The sequence below is a fragment of the Scyliorhinus torazame genome, chromosome 14 (genome assembly GCF_047496885.1).
Source record: "Scyliorhinus torazame isolate Kashiwa2021f chromosome 14, sScyTor2.1, whole genome shotgun sequence".
Lineage (NCBI taxonomy): Eukaryota > Metazoa > Chordata > Chondrichthyes > Carcharhiniformes > Scyliorhinidae > Scyliorhinus > Scyliorhinus torazame.
Window position 1 is genome coordinate 52493705 of NC_092720.1, and position 18178 is coordinate 52511882.

The 18178-nt window shown below is 44.9% G+C and overlaps 1 protein-coding gene across 6 annotated transcripts in view; it reads left to right on the plus strand.

Annotated features, from left to right (window-relative positions):
- ttc14 (tetratricopeptide repeat domain 14) overlaps positions 1–18178 on the plus strand; it is a 91760-nt gene that overhangs the window by 18054 nt on the left and 55528 nt on the right. For all 6 annotated transcript variants that reach the window (XM_072474197.1, XM_072474201.1, XM_072474199.1 and 3 more), the window contains exons 3-6: positions 6034–6233; positions 7024–7108; positions 7201–7330; positions 8804–8959. In XM_072474197.1, the coding sequence (XP_072330298.1) occupies positions 6034–6233; positions 7024–7108; positions 7201–7330; positions 8804–8959 (571 nt within the window). The remainder of the gene's footprint in view (positions 1–6033; positions 6234–7023; positions 7109–7200; positions 7331–8803; positions 8960–18178) is intronic.

The window sequence follows — 18178 nt, forward strand, 5'->3', positions numbered from 1 at the left end:
TCCATGTATTTGTCAAGATGCCTTTGAACGCTGTTAATGTATCTGCTTCCACAACCTCACTTAGCATCGTGTTCCAGGCACTCACCACCCTCTGTGCAAAAAAAAAACCTGCCTCGCACATCTCCTCGGAACTTTGCCCAATGGACCTGTAACCTATGTACCCTGATGACTGATTCTTCCAACCCTGGGAAAAAGTGCCTGTCCATCCACTCTATCCATGCCCCTCATCATCTTGTAGACCTCTGAGGGCATCCCTCAACCTCCGTCAATCTAATGAAAACAGTCCGAGTCTATTCAGTCTCTCCACATAGCTAACACCCTCCAGACCAGGCAACATCCTGGTAAACCTCCTCTGCACCCTCTCCAAAGCCTCCATATCCTTCTTGTAGTGTGGCGACCAGAATGTGTGTAATATTCCAAGTGCGGCTGTACCAAGGTTCTGTACAACTGTAGCATGACTTGCCAGTTTTTATACTCGATGCCCTGACAAATGAAGCCAAGCATTCTGTATGCTTTCTTGACTACCTTGTCCTTGTCCACTTGTGTTGCCACTTTCAAATATCTGTGGACCTGCACGCCCAGATCTTTCTGACTTTCTATATTCCTAAGAGTTTTGCCATTTACGGTATATTTCCCCTCCATGTTAGACCTACCAAAATGCATTACCTAACATTTGTCCGGATTAAACTCCATTTGCCATTTCTCTGCGCAAGTCTCCAACCTATCTATGTCCTGTTGTATCCTCTGACAATCCGCAAACTATCTGCCACTCCACCAACCTTGGTGTCATCCGCGAACTTACTGATCAGACCAGCTACATTTTCCTCCAAATCATTTATGTATACTACAAACAACAGGGGCCCCAGCACAGATTCCTCTGGAACACCACTCGTCACAACCTTCCATTCAGAAAAACACCCTTCTACTGCTACCCTTTGCCTTCTGTGACCGAGCCAATTCTGTATCCATCTTACCACCTCGCCTCTGATCCAATGTGATTTCACCTTTTGTACAGGTCTGCCATGAGGCACCTTGTCAAAGGCTTTACTGAAGTTCATGTAAACAACATGTCCCATCCAAGCCCCTGGCACTAAGTGAGTCCCAGTCAATATAGGGACAATAAAATCCCCTACCACAACCCCTGTTAGTTTTGCACCCTAATTCTTTCTACCTATCTGCTCCTCTATCTCTCGCTGACAATTCGGGGGGCCTGTAATAAATGCCCATTGGGATTGCCCCCTTCATGTTCCTGAGCTTTACCCACATTGCCTCATTGTGAGCCCTCCGAGGTGTCTTCCCGCAGTACTATAATATTCTCCTTAATCAGTAATGCTACTCCCCCACCCCTTTTACATCCCCTCTATCTCTCTTGAAGCAGCTATATCCTCCAACATTCAGCTGCCAATCCTGCCCTTCCTTTAACCACGTTTCTGTGATATCCACAACATCATAATTCCAAGTACTAATAAGTGCTCTGAGTTCATCTGCCTTACCTGCTATACTTCTGGCGTTGAAACAAATACACTTCAAACCACTAAGTTTGAGCAGACAGGGTGATGTTCTCTTATTTTTGTTCTCTATTTCCACTTCAGTTATTACACCTTTTGTGCTAGCGCTTTGGTTCCCACCCCCCTGCCATACTAGTTTAAATCTTCCCGAGTGACTCTAACAAACCTCCCAGCCAGGATATTGGTACCCCTCCAATTTATAGAACATAGAACATAGAACAATACAGCGCAGTACAGGCCCTTCGGCCCACGATGTTGCACCGAAACAAAAGCCATCTAACCTACACTATACCATTATCATCCATATGTTTATCCAATAAACTTTTAAATGCCCTCAATGTTGGCGAGTTCACTACTGTAGCAGGTAGGGCATTCCACGGCCTCACTACTCTTTGCGTAAAGAACCTACCCCTGACCTCTGTCCTATATCTATTACCCCTCAGTTTAAGGCTATGTCCCCTCGTGCTAGCCATTTCCATCCGCGGAAGAAGGCTCTCACTGTCCACCCTATCTATCCCTCTGGTCATTTTGTATGCCTCTATTAAGTCTCCTCTTAACCTTCTCTCTAACGAAAACAACCTCAAGTCCATCAGCCTTTCCTCATAAGATTTTCCCTCCATACCAGGCAACACCCTGGTAAATCTCCTCTGCACCCGTTCCAAAGCCTCCACGTCCTTCCTATAATGCGGTGACCAGAACTGTACGCAATACTCCAAATGCGGCCGTACCAGAGTTCTGTACAGCTGCAACATGACCTCCTGACTCCGGAACTCAATCCCTCTACCAATAAAGGCCAACACTCCATAGGCCTTCTTCACCACCCTATCAACCTGGGTGGCAACTTTCAGGGATCTATGTACATGGACACCTAGATCCCTCTGCTCATCCACACTTTCAAGAACTTTTCCATTAGCCAAATATTCCACATTCCTGTTTTTCCTTCCAAAGTGAATCACCTCACACTTCTCTACATTAAACTCCATTTGCCACCTCTCAGCCCAGCACTTCAGCTTATCTATATCCCTCTGTAACCTGCTACTTCCTTCCACACTATCGACAACCCCACCGACTTTAGTATCGTCTGCAAATTTACTCACCCACCCTTCTGCGCCTTCCTCTAGGTCATTGATAAAAATGACAAACAGCAACGGCCCCAGAACAGATCCTTGTGGTACTCCACTTGTGACAGAACTCCATTCTGAACATTTCCCATCAACCACCACCCTCTGTCTTTCAGCTAGCCAATTTCTGATCCACATCTCTAAATCACCCTCAATCCCCAGCCTCCGTATTTTCTGCAATAGCCTACCGTGGGGAACCTTATCAAACGCTTTGCTGAAATCCATATACACCACATCAACTGCTCTACCCTCGTCTACCTGTTCAGTCACCTTCTCAAAGAACTCGATAAGGTTTGTGAGGCATGACCTACCCTTCACAAAGCCATGCTGACTATCCCTGATCATATTATTCCTATCTAGATGATTATAAATCTTGTCTCTTATAATCCCCTCCAAGACTTTACCCACTACAGACGTGAGGCTCACCGGTCTATAGTTGCCGGGGTTGTCTCTGCTCCCCTTTTTGAACAAAGGGACCACATTTGCTATCCTCCAGTCCTCTGGCACTATTCCTGTATCCAATGATGACATAAAAATCAAAGCCAATGGTCCAGCAATCTCTTCCCTGGCCTCCCAGAGAATCCTAGGATAAATCCCATCAGGTCCCGGGGACTTATCTATTTTCAGCCTGTCCAGAATTGCCAACACCTCTTCCCTACGTACCTCAATGCCATCTAATCTATTTACCTGGAGCTCAGCATTCTCCTCCACAACATTATCTTTTTCCTGAGTGAATACTGACGAAAAATATTCATTTAGTATCTCGCCTATCTCTTCAGACTCTACACACAACTTCCCATCCCTGTCCTTGACTGGTCCTACTCTGTCCCTAGTCATTCGCTTATTCCTGACATACCTATGGAAAGCTTTTGGGTTTTCCTTGATCCTTCCTGCCAAATACTTCTCATGTCCCCTCCTTGCTCGTCTTAGCTCTCTCTTTAGATCCTTCCTCGCTACCTTGTAACTATCCATCGCCCCAACTGAAACTTCGCACCTCATCTTCACATAGGCCTCCTTCTTCCTCTTAACAAGAGATTCCACTTCTTTGGTAAACCACGGTTCCCTCGCTCGGCACCTTCCTCCCTGCCTGACCGGTACATACTTATCAAGAACACGCAGTAGCTGATCCTTGAACAAGCTCCACTTATCCAGTGTGTCCAAAACTTGCAGCCTACTTCTCCACCTTATCCCCCCCAAGTCACGTCTAATGGCATCATAATTTCCCTTCCCCCAGCTATAGCTCTTGCCCTGCGGTGTATACTTATCCCTTTCCATCCTTAACGTAAACGTCACCGAATTGTGGTCACTGTCCCCAAAGTGCTCACCTACCTCCAAATCCAACACCTGACCTGGTTCATTACCCAAAACCAAATCCAATGTGGCCTCGCCTCTTGTTGGCCTGTCAACAAACTGTGTCAGGAAACCCTCCTGCACACACTGTACAAAAAACGACCCATCTAATGTACTCGAACTATATCTTTTCCAGTCAATATTTGGAAAGTTAAAGTCTCCCATAATAACTACCCTGTTACTTTCGCTCTTATCCAGGATCATCCTCGCCATCCTTTCCTCTACATCCCTAGAACTATTTGGAGGCCTATAGAAAACTCCCAACTGGGTGACCTCTCCTTTCCTGTTTCTAACCTCAGCCCATACTACCTCTGAAGATGAGTCCCCATCTAGCATCCTCTCCGCCACCGTAATACTGCTCTTGACTAGCAGCGCCACACCTCCCCCTCTTTTGCCTCCTTCTCTGAGCTTACTAAAACACCTAAACCCCGGAACCTGCAACATCCATTCCTGTCCCTGCTCTATCCATGTCTCCGAAATGGCCACAACATCGAAGTCCCAGGTACCAACCCATGCTGCCAGTTCCCCTACCTTATTTCGTATACTCCTGGCATTGAAGTAGACACACTTCAAACCACCTACCTGAACACTGGCCCCCTCCTGCGACGTCAAATCTGAGCTCCTGACCTCTATACTCTCATTCTCCCTTACCCTAAAACTACAATCCAGGTTCCCATGCCCCTGCTGCATTAGTTTAAACCCCCCCAAAGAGCACTAACAAATCTCCCCCCCAGGATATTTGTGCCCCGCAGGTTCAGATGTAGACCATCCTGTCTGTAGAGGTCCCACCTTCCCCAGAAAGAGCCCCAGTTATCCAGAAATCTGAATCCCTCCCGCCTGCACCATCCCTGTAGCCACGTGTTTAATTGCTCTCTCTCCCTATTCCTCATCTCACTATCAAGTGGCACGGGTAACAACCCAGAGATAACAACTCTGTTTGTTCTAGTTCTGAGCTTCCATCCTAGCTCCCTGAAAGCCTGCCTGACATCCTTATCCCCTTTCCTACCTATGTCGTTAGTGCCAATGTGGACCACGACTTGGGGCTGCTCCCCCTCCCCCTTAAGGACCCGGAAAACACGATCCGAGACATCACGTACCCTTGCACCTGGGAGGCAACATACCAAACGTGAGTCTCTCACGCTCCCACAAAATCTCCTATCTGTGCCCCTGACTATAGAGTCCCCAATTACTAATGCTCTGTTCCTCTCCCCCCTTCCCTTCTGAGCAACAGGGACAGACTCTGTGCCAGAGGTCCGTACCCCATGTCTTACCCCTGGTAAGTCGTCCCCCCCACAAGTATCCAAAGCGGTATACTTGTTTCTCAGGGGAACGACCGCAGGGGATCCCTGCACTGACTGTTTTTTCCCCGTCCCTCTTACAGTTACCCATCTATCTCCAATCTTTGGTGTAACTAATTCCCTGAAGCTGCTATCTATGACCCCCTCTGCCTCCCGAATGATCCGAAGTTCTTCCAACTCCAGCTCCAGTTCCCTAACTCGGTCTTGGAGGAGCTGGAGATGGCAGCACTTCCTGCAGGTAAAATCAGCAGGGACACTAACGGCATCTAACTAACTAATTTAGATGCAACCTGTCCTTGTGCAGGTGACACCTGCCCCAGAAGAGATCCCAGTGGTCCAGAAATCTGAAACCCTCCCTCCTGCACCACCAGTTAGCCACGTATTTAGCTGCACTATCGTCCTATTTCTCGCTTCACTGGCACGTGGCACAGGGAGTAATCCTGAAATTACAGCCCTTCGATGTCCTGCTTTTTAGCTTCCTGCCTAACTCCCTGAACAACAACTGCAGGACCACATCACTTTTCCTGCCTATGTCGTTAGTACCTATGTGTACTACGACCTCTGGCTGTTCACCCTCCCCTTTCAGCATGTCCTATGATCGTTCAGAGACATTTAAATTAAATAACATTTTGGAATACACCATGCTCATTGCAGATAGATTTTGTTGTAATGATAGTGTGGTTTTGAATTTGTGATAGATTTATTGTAGAACCCCAGACACTTTCATATATCTTGAAGCCCTTGTTTCTTTTTCAGATTATTATGCAATTATGCCTCCTCTCGAACAGCTAATGGAGGTTCCAAGTGATGACAAAAGACAGTACTTTTTCCGTGATATTGAACGTGGAGATATTGTGATTGGGCGAGTTTCATCCATTCGTGATTTTGGATTCTTCATGACATTAATCAGTCTTGGAGGAGACCTTAGGCGGGACATTGAATCCTTGGAAATAACAGTAAGATATTGCAGCATGTATTATTGCTATAAAAGTTTAAGATTTTGAAAATTGTGTTATTAAGTTGTAACTGCATTTTTTTAAAATTTAGAGTACCCAATTCATTTTTCCAATTAAGGGGCAATTTAGCGTGGCCAATCCACCTAACCTGCACATCTTTGGGTTGTGGGTGCGAAACACATGCAAACACAAGGAGAATGTGCAACTCCACAAGGACAGTGACCCAGAGCCGGGATCGAACCTGGGACCTCAGCGCCGTGAGGCTGCAGTGCTACCCACTGCGCCACCGTGCTGCCCCTAACTGCATTTTTAAGGGAGAATATTAAAACTAACTTCACCAGAATTACCTATAGTTGACAATTCAACTAACTTGTTTTCATGATTAAATGTCTGTCTAGCTTATTTTGTATGTAGCTAGAGCTAAAATAGAATGCATGATGCGCATTGAGAAAATGTCATATACCATTATCTCAGCTGATAAACAGCAGTCAGAAATAAGTTATGATCACAGTGAATGATGCAATTCTTCTTGAAGATTCTCATTATGTATCCTCCTTATCATGCTTTTCCAAAATTGTATTACTCCCTGGCAAAAAGTATTCGGGGAAAGAAAATCTCAATTAGCTGATTTTTCTTCAGAAACATTAAATTTTGAAACCCCAACACTCCGCACTGATCTTTAAGTTATTCCACAACCTTTTAATTTGGCTGAAAAAGTTGTTTTAGGATGTGCAAAATGCACCATAGAAAATTGAATGATATGTTAATTACATGTTTAAAATTATTGCAGGCACTTTGTCCAGTAAGAGATGTGCCTTCACATGGGAAACATGAAGATCCTTTGTCTTACTTTCAAGTAGGGGATCTCATAAGAGGTATTGAAGATCAATAATATTTATTGAAAAATTGGTGTTGATTGGAATATGCCTCAGTTGTCATACATTCATCTCTTCAATCTGTTTTACAGCTGTTTTAAAAGATGTTGATCGTTATCATGAAAGGCTTGCAGTAACTTTGCATCCTTCAGCTCTTCCAACTCATCTTTCACATTGGAAATTGGGTGTCATCAGTGGTGAAGATCTTCCTGCGCACTACCGGTACCATTGTGCAACTCTTTCCCCCTCCCCTACCTTCACCCCATACGATAAATAGGAAGCTGATAGTTATATGATCCTATATATATGTGTGTGAAGTTTATCTAATTGAGATTTTGCTGAGAATGTGTGCTGCTCTGAAACTCATTATACAAACATTTGCCATGGGATTTTCAATATTAAAATATGTTTTAGATTATTTTTTTTAAACTGAGTTATTTGTGTATCATAATTTCAAATTATTAATTGAATTGTCTTTATTGCCTTTTATATTTTTGTCTAGACATATGGTTTTACTGGATGAATGGAGAATGTGCAATGTTTATAATTTCTATTAGTATCTATTAGTATCATATGTTATGATCTCTGTCCAGCTTGATAACTTTTTTTTTAAAGAAAAGAATCCCCACTATACTAACGGAAGGAAAGCTGCTAGACAAGATTTCACTTGCAAATAAACTGAATTCAAAATTCAACCATTAATTAACTGGCCAAGGATATTTGAAATAAAAAGGAAAATTCCGCTCCAATTAGTTGCTACAACACCATATGCCGTAGATAAAAGCAGTCTTATTACTTCTCTCACGAATGTGGCAAGATGTGCAATCTCATTCTTTCAAACTCCATTTTGTTGGATCTCTCACTTCCCACTTATTCATTTGGCTCTTGAGTTGCATTAACACAATTAACACAGACAACGCACACGTCTATGAACCCCCTCTCCCTCTGTTCACAACAGAATCCTTTAAAACCCCCTTCTCCAACATCTTATAATAATTCAACAAAACATCAATCCATAATCCCTCCCCTTTTCTGTCTTCAGTGTTCTATCCTTTTCAACTGTATAACACATATAATAACGCTGTGTCTGCTCTGTTCTCAGAGACCTGCTTCAACACCAGGATCTGTTTGAAATTTGCCAAACGCAGAACTGTTCTATTTGGAGAGAGCCTTGCTTGTTTCTTTCCTTGCACAAATTCCCAGTATTCTGAACTGCCAAATAGAAAAACAGGCTGACCTCGCTGAAATCTATTTAGTGAAAACAAATTGCTAAAACTATGCTATATCCTCCTGATTTACTGAGCTTTAGATGATCAGTGCATAGTTTAGTCTGTAAAGGGGGCACTCCTCGGTATTGTGCATAACCTTCCTCATTGGACCATATTTACAGATAGCAGCTGTTGCAACCTTGATGTCCCAAGTGCTGATCGGGATTTAAGTTAGTAGTTTTGAAGTGTAGGCACTGTTATACTGTAGAAATCTATGTCAACCAATTTAGTTTTGACTTTGTGATTCAGCAATTCACTATTGACATTCAATATATCTCATTCGCTTCTCTTGTTTGATGTGAACCTTTAAGAGTACTTGATCTTTTTTGTTGGCATATTCCTAGTCTAGCTAATACAACAATGTTGACAACCACACTGTGAAACCAGTTCCTACTGCTGCTCTTAACCTTTTTGTTTATGTCTGCAGGTGTAATTTAACTCTGGGTAATCCTGTTGCTGAAACATATGACAAAATTTTATATCGCACACTTGGATTTGCTAATCCATCAACTGTTGAATATTTGCTGGGCAAACTTGGAATTCGTGAAATTGAATCACCGTCTCTGATGAGAGGATTGCAGAGGTAAGGTCTGAGGCTGCGTTTCAGGAGTAGCAATGCCTGTTGTAACTTGCAACATATTTTTTGTCCCAAATGTTTAACAATCTTTGATCTTCCCATCCAATTTAATCAAAAACTTAATTTTGTTTCTTCCATAGACAATAGACAAAGTGGTTTAAGATTGTTTTGATTACTTCAACAGCAGCACTTTGTTTATACAGCATCTTTAATGTGAAATATTATCCAAGGTGCTGAGTATAAGGAAATGAATTCTAACCCTAGAAAGCTAAATGGAAAAGATGGGTTACATAGAACATAGAACAATACAGCGCAGTACAGGCCCTTCGGCCCACGATGTTGCACTGAAACAAAAGCCATCTAACCTACACTATACCATGATCATCCATATGTTTATCCAATAAACTTTTAAATGCCCTCAATGTTGGCGAGTTCACTACTGTAGCAGGTAGGGCATTCCACGGCCTCACTACTCTTTGCGTAAAGAACCTACCTCTGACCTCTGTCCTATATCTATTACCCCTCAGTTTAAAGCTATGTCCCCTCGTGCCAGCCATTTCCATCCGCGGGAGAAGGCTCTCACTGTCCACCCTATCCAGCCCCCTAATCATTTTGTATGCCTCTATTAAGTCTCCTCTTAACCTTCTTCTCTCCAACGAAAACAACCTCAAGTCCATCAGCCTTTCCTCATAAGATTTTCCCTCCATACCAGGCAACATCCTGGTAAATCTCCTCTGCACCCGCTCCAAAGCCTCCACGTCCTTCCTATAATGCGGTGACCAGAACTGTACGCAATACTCCAAATGCGGCCGTACCAGAGTTCTGTACAGCTGCAACATGACCTCCTGACTCCGGAACTCAATCCCTCTACCAATAAAGGCCAACACTCCATAGGCCTTCTTCACCACCCTATCAACCTGGGTGGCAACTTTCAGGGATCTATGTACATGTACACCTAGATCCCTCTGCTCATCCACACTTTCAAGAACTTTTCCATTAGCCAAATATTCCACATTCCTGTTATTCCTTCCAAAGTGAATCACCTCACACTTCTCTACATTAAACTCCATTTGCCACCTCTCAGCCCAGCTCTGCAGCTTATCTATATCCCTCTACACTACTTCCTTCCACACTATCGACAACCCCACCGACTTTAGTATCGTCTGCAAATTTACTCACCCACCCTTCTGCGCCTTCCTCTAGGTCATTGATAAAAATGACAAACAGCAACGGCCCCAGAACAGATCCTTGTGGTACTCCACTTGCGACTGTACTCCATTCTGAACATTTCCCATCAACCACCACCCTCTGTCTTCTTTCAGCTAGCCAATTTCTGATCCACATCTCTAAATCACCCTCAATCCCCAGCCTCCGTATTTTCTGCAATAGCCTACCGTGGGGAACCTTATCAAACGCTTTGCTGAAATCCATATACACCACATCAACTGCTCTACCCTCGTCTACCTGTTCAGTCACCTTCTCAAAGAACTCGATAAGGTTTGTGAGGCATGACCTACCCTTCACAAAGCCATGCTGACTATCCCTGATCATATTATTCCTATCTAGATGATTATAAATCTTGTCTCTTATAATCCCCTCCAAGACTTTACCCACTACAGACGTGAGGCTCACCGGTCTATAGTTGCCGGGGTTGTCTCTGCTCCCCTTTTTGAACAAAGGGACCACATTTGCTATCCTCCAGTCCTCTGGCACTATTCCTGTAGCCAATGATGACATAAAAATCAAAGCCAATGGTCCAGCAATCTCTTCCCTGGCCTCCCAGAGAATCCTAGGATAAATCCCATCAGGTCCCGGGGACTTATCTATTTTCAGCCTGTCCAGAATTGCCAACACCTCTTCCCTACGTACCTCAATGCCATCTAATCTATTTACCTGGAGCTCAGCATTCTCCTCCACAACATTATCTTTTTCCTGAGTGAATACTGACGAAAAATATTCAAGTAGTATCTCGCCTATCTATTCAGACTCTACACACAACTTCCCATCCCTGTCCTTGACTGGTCCTACTCTTTCCCTAGTCATTCGCTTATTCCTGACATACCTATAGAAAGCTTTTGGGTTTTCCTTGATCCTTCCTGCCAAATACTTCTCATGTCCCCTCCTTGCTCGTCTTGGCTCTCTCTTTAGATCCTTCCTCGCTACCTTGTAACTATCCATCGCCCCAACTGAAACTTCACACCTCATCTTCACATAGGCCTCCTTCTTCCTCTTAACAAGAGATTCCACTTCTTTGGTAAACCATGGTTCCCTCGCTCGGCACCTTCCTCCCTGCCTGACCGGTACATACTTATCAAGAACACGCAGTAGCTGATCCTTGAACAAGCTCCACTTATCCAATGTGTCCAACACTTGCAGCCTACTTCTCCACCTTATCCCCCCCAAGTCACGTCTAATGGCATCATAATTTCCCTTCCCCCAGCTATAACTCTTGCCCTGCGGTGTATACTTATCCCTTTCCATCCTTAACGTAAACGTCACCGAATTGTGGTCACTGTCCCCAAAGTGCTCACCTACCTCCAAATCCAACACCTGGCCTGGTTCATTACCCAAAACCAAATCCAATGTGGCCTCGCCTCTTGTTGGCCTGTCAACAAACTGTGTCAGGAAACCCTCCTGCACACACTGTACAAAAAACGACCCATTTAATGTACTCGAACTATATCTTTTCCAGTCAATATTTGGAAAGTTAAAGTCTCCCATAATAACTACCCTGTTACTTTCGCTCTTATCCAGGATCATCCTCGCCATCCTTTCCTCTACATCCCTAGAACTATTTGGAGGCCTATAGAAGACTCCCAACAGTGTGACCTCTCCTTTCATGTTTCTAACCTCAGCCCATACTACCTCGGAAGATGAGTCCCCATCTAGCATCCTCTCCGCCACCGTAATACTGCTCTTGACTAGCAGCGCCACACCTCCCCCTCTTTTGCCTCCTTCTCTGAGCTTACTAAAACACCTAAACCCCGGAACCTGCAACATCCATTCCTGTCCCTGCTCTATCCATGTCACCGAAATGGCCACAACATCGAAGTCCCAGGTACCAACCCATGCTGCCAGTTCCCCTACCTTATTTCGTATACTCCTGGCATTGAAGTAGACACACTTCAAACCACCTACCTGAACACTGGCCCCCTCCTGCGACGTCAAATCTGAGCTCCTGACCTCTATACTCTCATTCTCCCTTACCCTAAAACTACAATCCAGGTTCCCATGCCCCTGCTGCATTCGTTTAAACCCCCCCAAAGAGCACTAACAAATCTCCCCCCCCCCCCCCCCCCCCCAGGATATTTGTGCCCCGCAGGTTCAGATGTAGAGGTCCCACCTTCCCCAGAAAGAGCCCCAGTTATCCAGAAATCTGGATCCCTCCCGCCTGCACCATCCCTGTAGCCACGTGTTTAATTGCTCTCTCTCCCTATTCCTCATCTCACTATCACGTGGCACGGGCAACAACCCAGAGATAACAACTCTGTTTGTTCTAGTTCTGAGCTTCCATCCTAGCTCCCTGAAAGCCTGCCTGACATCCTTGTCCCCTTTCCTACCTATGTCGTTAGTGCCAATGTGGACCACGACTTGGGGCTGCTCCCCCTCCCCCTTAAGGACCCGGAAAACACGATCCGAGACATCACGTACCCTTGCACCTGGGAGGCAACATACCAAACGTGAGTCTCTCACGCTCCCACAAAATCTCCTATCTGTGCCCCTGACTATCGAGTCCCCAATTACTAATGCTCTGCTCCTCTCCCCCCTTCCCTTCTGAGCAACAGGGACAGACTCCGTGCCAGAGGCCCGTACCCCATGGCTTACCCCTGGTAAGTCCCCCCCCCCCCCCCCCACAAGTATCCAAAGCGGTATACTTGTTTCTCAGGGGAACGACCGCAGGGGATCCCTGCACTGACTGTTTTTTCCCAGTCCCTCTTACAGTTACCCATCTATCTCCAATCTTTGGTGTAACTAATTCCCTGAAGCTGCTATCTATGACCCCCTCTGCCTCCCGAATGATCCGAAGTTCTTCCAACTCCAGCTCCAGTTCCCTAACTCGGGTTGTGTCAACATTTCAAGCAAGAGGTTTAGGCTGGAATTTCAGAAAATAAGACCATGATGGCAGATGAAGCTGGTATCATTGGTGTGGCAACGTATTGCAGCAAAGCAATGGAGAATTTGAGAGGTGCCATAAGGCTATTTGAGTTTGTAGAATCTGGATTAGAGAATGCAACGGAAGGGATTTCAGACCAAGATTTTAAATATAATGAGTTGAATAAAGAGAGCAAGTACAGTGAAGGTGGTGCGATGAGTGGACCAATATGCTGGTGATGTAATTTTGGGCAGGTTGAAGTGGATTGGTGATGTCTCCAGCAAGGAGAGGATTTGGGTTGGGCTTTTGAACTGGCTATCATGAGAAGGATGAAGGGGGAGTGCAAAATCTTGGGATTCTTTGTAAAGTGATTTTATTGACTTCCTATTGCTTGACAGTCACTAGGGATATTACTGGCTGATGCAGTGCCATAGATCAGTTATCTTATTGTGGACAGATGCAGGGTTTAAAGGATTGACAACGCTCCACCGCCTGTTGAGGATGAGAGACTGAGACAGTCTCAGTGTTTGTATATAGAAGAGGAAAAGAGATTAGTTTGTGCAGAGGCTGCCTGGATTGGCGAAGGATGGATTGCTGCTGGTCCAGTTTGGCCTTTGCTGTTTGGCATCCCATAATACTGTAAGACAAACCTCCGGGAGCAATAGATGTTGGTCTTGCAACTGGCTTATTCAATGAACATTTTAACTCCTGAAGGTTTTGGAGCAATGCAAAGGGAATCACCAGACATCTTACTGCTGTTATGATTGCATTTGTGTGTATTTTTTTAGTTTTGCACGGTAGCCTGTTGCCCATGAAACAACTTGCCAATCAGTGCAGCAGCAGGTTGCTTGACTTTCCAGGGTATTGATTTTTATGGGGATGGCTTGATAGGCATTGAAGTGTGATCTGTTTGATCTCTCTGGAGATACATCCGACGCACAGTGGTATTTTCGTTAGACTAGTAGTCCAGAGATCTAGTGTAATCGTCTGAGGAGTTGGGTTTGAATCCCACCACATCAGATGGTGAAATTTAAACTCAATAAAACATCTGGAATTAAGTTGAATGATGATCATGAAACCATTATCGATTGTCATAAAAACCCAGCTGGTTCACTAATGTCCTTTAGATAAGGAAACCTGCTGTCCTTACCTGATCTGGCCGACATATGACTCCAAAGCCACAATAATGTCTTAAACTCCTCTGAAATGGCCCAGCAAGCCACTCAGCTGCTACAAAAAAAATGACGACGGCAAACCCAGCCCTGTCGACCCTGCAAGGCACTCCTTATTAACATCCGGGGGCTTGTGCCAAAATGGGAGCGCAATCTCACAGATGCTTCAAGCAACTGTTTGTCGTCGTCATACTCACTGATAATGTCCCAGATGCCACCATCCTTATTCCTCGTTCAGCTCTGTCTCTGGCAGGACAGACTGAACAGAGGTGGCACTGTGGTACATATGTTTCATATAACGGTTCTTTTAATTCTATTGGTTGCGCACATCTGCACATTACCTTGATATTGGTGCACATAACAGTGCAGAATGAGTTTTGTTATGACAGCCTTGGCCAGTGAGCGATTAATTCCAGCTTGACCTACTGACCCACTTGACCCGGAGTTGCAACACCGTTGAAATTAACTTTTATTTAAAAATACCTGAGGTCATCAGGTGCCCAATAACTACAGTCACCACGTTAGTAAATTTAAACAGCTAACTTTTTATTGTTAGCAGTAACTGTAATTAAATAGGTAACAAATACAACTGGTCAACTACTGTTGAGTGCTAACCCATCCCCCCACCCCATAACTCACCCCACCCTCATAAATGCACACTGAGGGGAATGAGGGGTGTAAAATAATGATGACTGGACATCTTCCAGTTAATTACTTTTTCAGTCTAGGCTTTCAGATGGATGTTATCTTTTCCTTCAGCTTGTAATGGTTTCACTGTAGACTTGCTGAAATAGCAGGCATTCAAGAAAGAGAGAGACAGCTTCTTTCAGGATGTAAGAGCTTCTGCCTTCAGGCAGCAAGGCAAGACAAGACAGAACAGAGAAGCCTCTGCCTTCAGAGAGTCTACCTCATACGCTGCAGGAAAAAGTGTCCCGAAGCGTGGTACATTGGCGAGACCATGCAGACGCTGCGACAACGAATGAACGGACATCGCGCGACAATCACCAGGCAGGAATGTTCCCTTCCAGTCGGGGAACACTTCAGCAGTCAAGGGCATTCAGCCTCTGATCTCCGGGTAAGCGTTCTCCAAGGCGGCCTTCAGGCCGCGCAACAACGCAGAATCGCCGAGCAGAAGCTTATAGCCAAGTTCCGCACACATGAGTGCGGCCTCAACCGGGACCTGGGATTCATGTCGCATTACATTCATCCCTCACCATCTGGCCTGCGAAATCCTACCAACTGTCCTGGCTTGACACAATTCACACCTCTTTAACCTGGGGTTATCCCATCTCTGGATCTGTAAAGATTTAATCACCTGCTAATGCTCGCATTCCTAGCATTGTCTGGCATCTTTGAATCTGTCTATATATATATATGTTTCTGGGACATACCTCTTCATTCACCTGAGGAGGAGCAGCGCTCCGAAAGCTAGTGACATCGAAACAAACCTGTTGGACTTTAACCTGGTGTTGTAAGACTTCTTACTGTTCAGAGAGTAGGCAACAGAGCAGAGACAGAGTTGCTTCCACTTTGAGGGTCCAGTGGCTTAGAATCAACCGTAGAACCATAGAATCGCTACCGTGCAGAAGGAGGCCATTTGGCGCATCAAGTCTGCACTGACCTTCAAAAAGAGCACCCTACCTAGGCCCACTCCCCTGCCCCATCCCTGTGACCCCACCTAACGATTGGACACCAAGGGATAATATAGTGTGGCCAATCCAACTCACCTGCACATCTTTGGACTGTGGGGGCACCCGGAGGAAACCCACACCGACGTGGGAAAAATGTGCGAACTCCACACAGCTGGTCGCTCAAGGCTGGAATTGTTCCCAGGTCTTAGGTACTGTGCCACTGTACCGCCCCAGGTTCTCTCTGAAAAGCCCCACCTGACAATCAATTGCTGTTGGTTGCTGGGCAGAATATTGTCCCTGGCGAATCCATTGGCAACCAGTCAACTAATTTAAATAAACCTCTTGGGTGCCATAATGTCTTGGTTCTTCTGCCCAAAATGCAAAACTTAATAACATGGTGTGCTATTTTGATTGAGTTCCGAACTTCCTCTGCTCGATTTAAAGGTATGTCTCCATTAACGATCCATGGACCAAAACCGATAAAGACAAAATAAAAGAACTAGGAACTAAGGAAATCAATCGGAAAGGTCCTTAACAGGCACAGGGATGGAAAAGATTAGAGGGATCATTGGTTGGAGGAGATCTTTGTACCTGGCATGGGGAATCCTCTGGAACTATTGGTAAATAATGCCAATATTCTAATGTTTCTTCTGAGTCACACACTTTTCTATTTTATTGAGAGATCTGGTGGCCTGGGTATGGTTTTCTTCGCATCTGTATCAAAATTTATATACATGCGCTTTGTAAATGGAGTCATGATATTTTTACATTAAATATTGATGGCATCTTTCTTCCAAGTGGACTGTTTGAAGGGTGATATATGTAATCGAATTGTTAAAAAGCAGTGGATCATCACTCTTCTTATCCTGGAGCATGAAAGAAGGCCAATGGGCCAATCATCTCTGACTGCTCTTCGTTTGATAGTATAACTAATTTTTATACAGAAAAAATGCTTGTTACGAGGTCCATGGAATTTCTTTTACGTGCGATGTTGACCTCGCGCGAAATGGTTGGGATCGCCTGCGTTAGAATATTCAAATCTGGATTTGGCAAAGGCATGTTCAGGATGTGACAACTTGCAGGCAGAGTTGGTGATGCGGTGTAAGCAAGTGGATTCAGTGATCAGTATGATGTGGATTCTAAAGCTAAGTTTAGGGAACTACGATTGCAAACAATTTGTTTCAACCTAGTTGAGTAGATGGGAAGGGGATTGAACCAGAGTAGAGAGAACAACATTTGTGGGTGAGGATTGATAAATAATGACTTTATTCTTCCTGATGAGGTGCAGGAAGCTGTGACTTATCCAGGACCCTGTGAAATAAATAATTCGATCAAGCTAAGATAGTTGCCGCTGGGATCAGCAAACATATATTGGCCCATAACTTCCGCTCCCTGGGATGTCATACCACAGAGGTTTCCCAGAAGATGTGCAGTGGGACCCCCCTTCAAGTCCCCATGCAGAGAGTGCACGGAAATTGCCCAGGAAGTTCAAACTTCCGATGGCCAATTACATTGCACCAGGAACCATCCAAATGATTTAAATTGCAGAGTTCAGATGGTTCTGATTGTTTTCCAGGCAAAAGTTCAAAGAATTAAAAACACTTTGAACTCCTGGGTGACCACCACAGCATTCCACCCCCCACCCACTTACCTTCTCCCTGGCTACTCAAGGTGGCTAGAACCGTAAATGGATTTACAGAAGCTAGTGTTGTAAAAAGGGCAGCATGGTAGCATTGTGGATAACACAATTGCTTCACAGCTCCAGGGTCCCAGGTTTGATTCCGGCTTGGGTCACTGTCTGTGCGGAGTCTGCACATCCTCCCCATGTGTGTGTGGGTTTCCTCCGGGTGCTCCAGTTTCCTCCCACAGTCCAAAGATGTGCAGGTTAGGTGGATTGGCCATGATGAATTGCCCTTAGTGTTGGGTGGGGTTACTGGGTTATGGGGATAGTGTGGAGGTGTTGACTTTGGATGGGGTGCTCTTTCCAAGAGCCGGTGCAGACTCGATGGGCCAAATGTCCTTCTTCTGCACTAAATTCTATGGGGGAAAAAAAGGGGGCATGGCTTCACTTCCTCCAACTCTGCATTTTTCTTAGCCGGCCCCAATCGGAAGGTCAGGCGCGATAAAAGGAACAAAGTGGCAATCCGACTATAATTGCCACTCCTCGGAATTTCTGTCCCAATGTTGCAATGTAGTCCTGCAAAATCACGAAACGAAGTTGATAATAAGAATTTAATGCTGCTGTGAAACCACAGATACTGTTTAAAAATGTTAAAGGTCAGCAGTACCAAATTATAGTGTCAATATCTCATTTCTTTCAAATCAAATG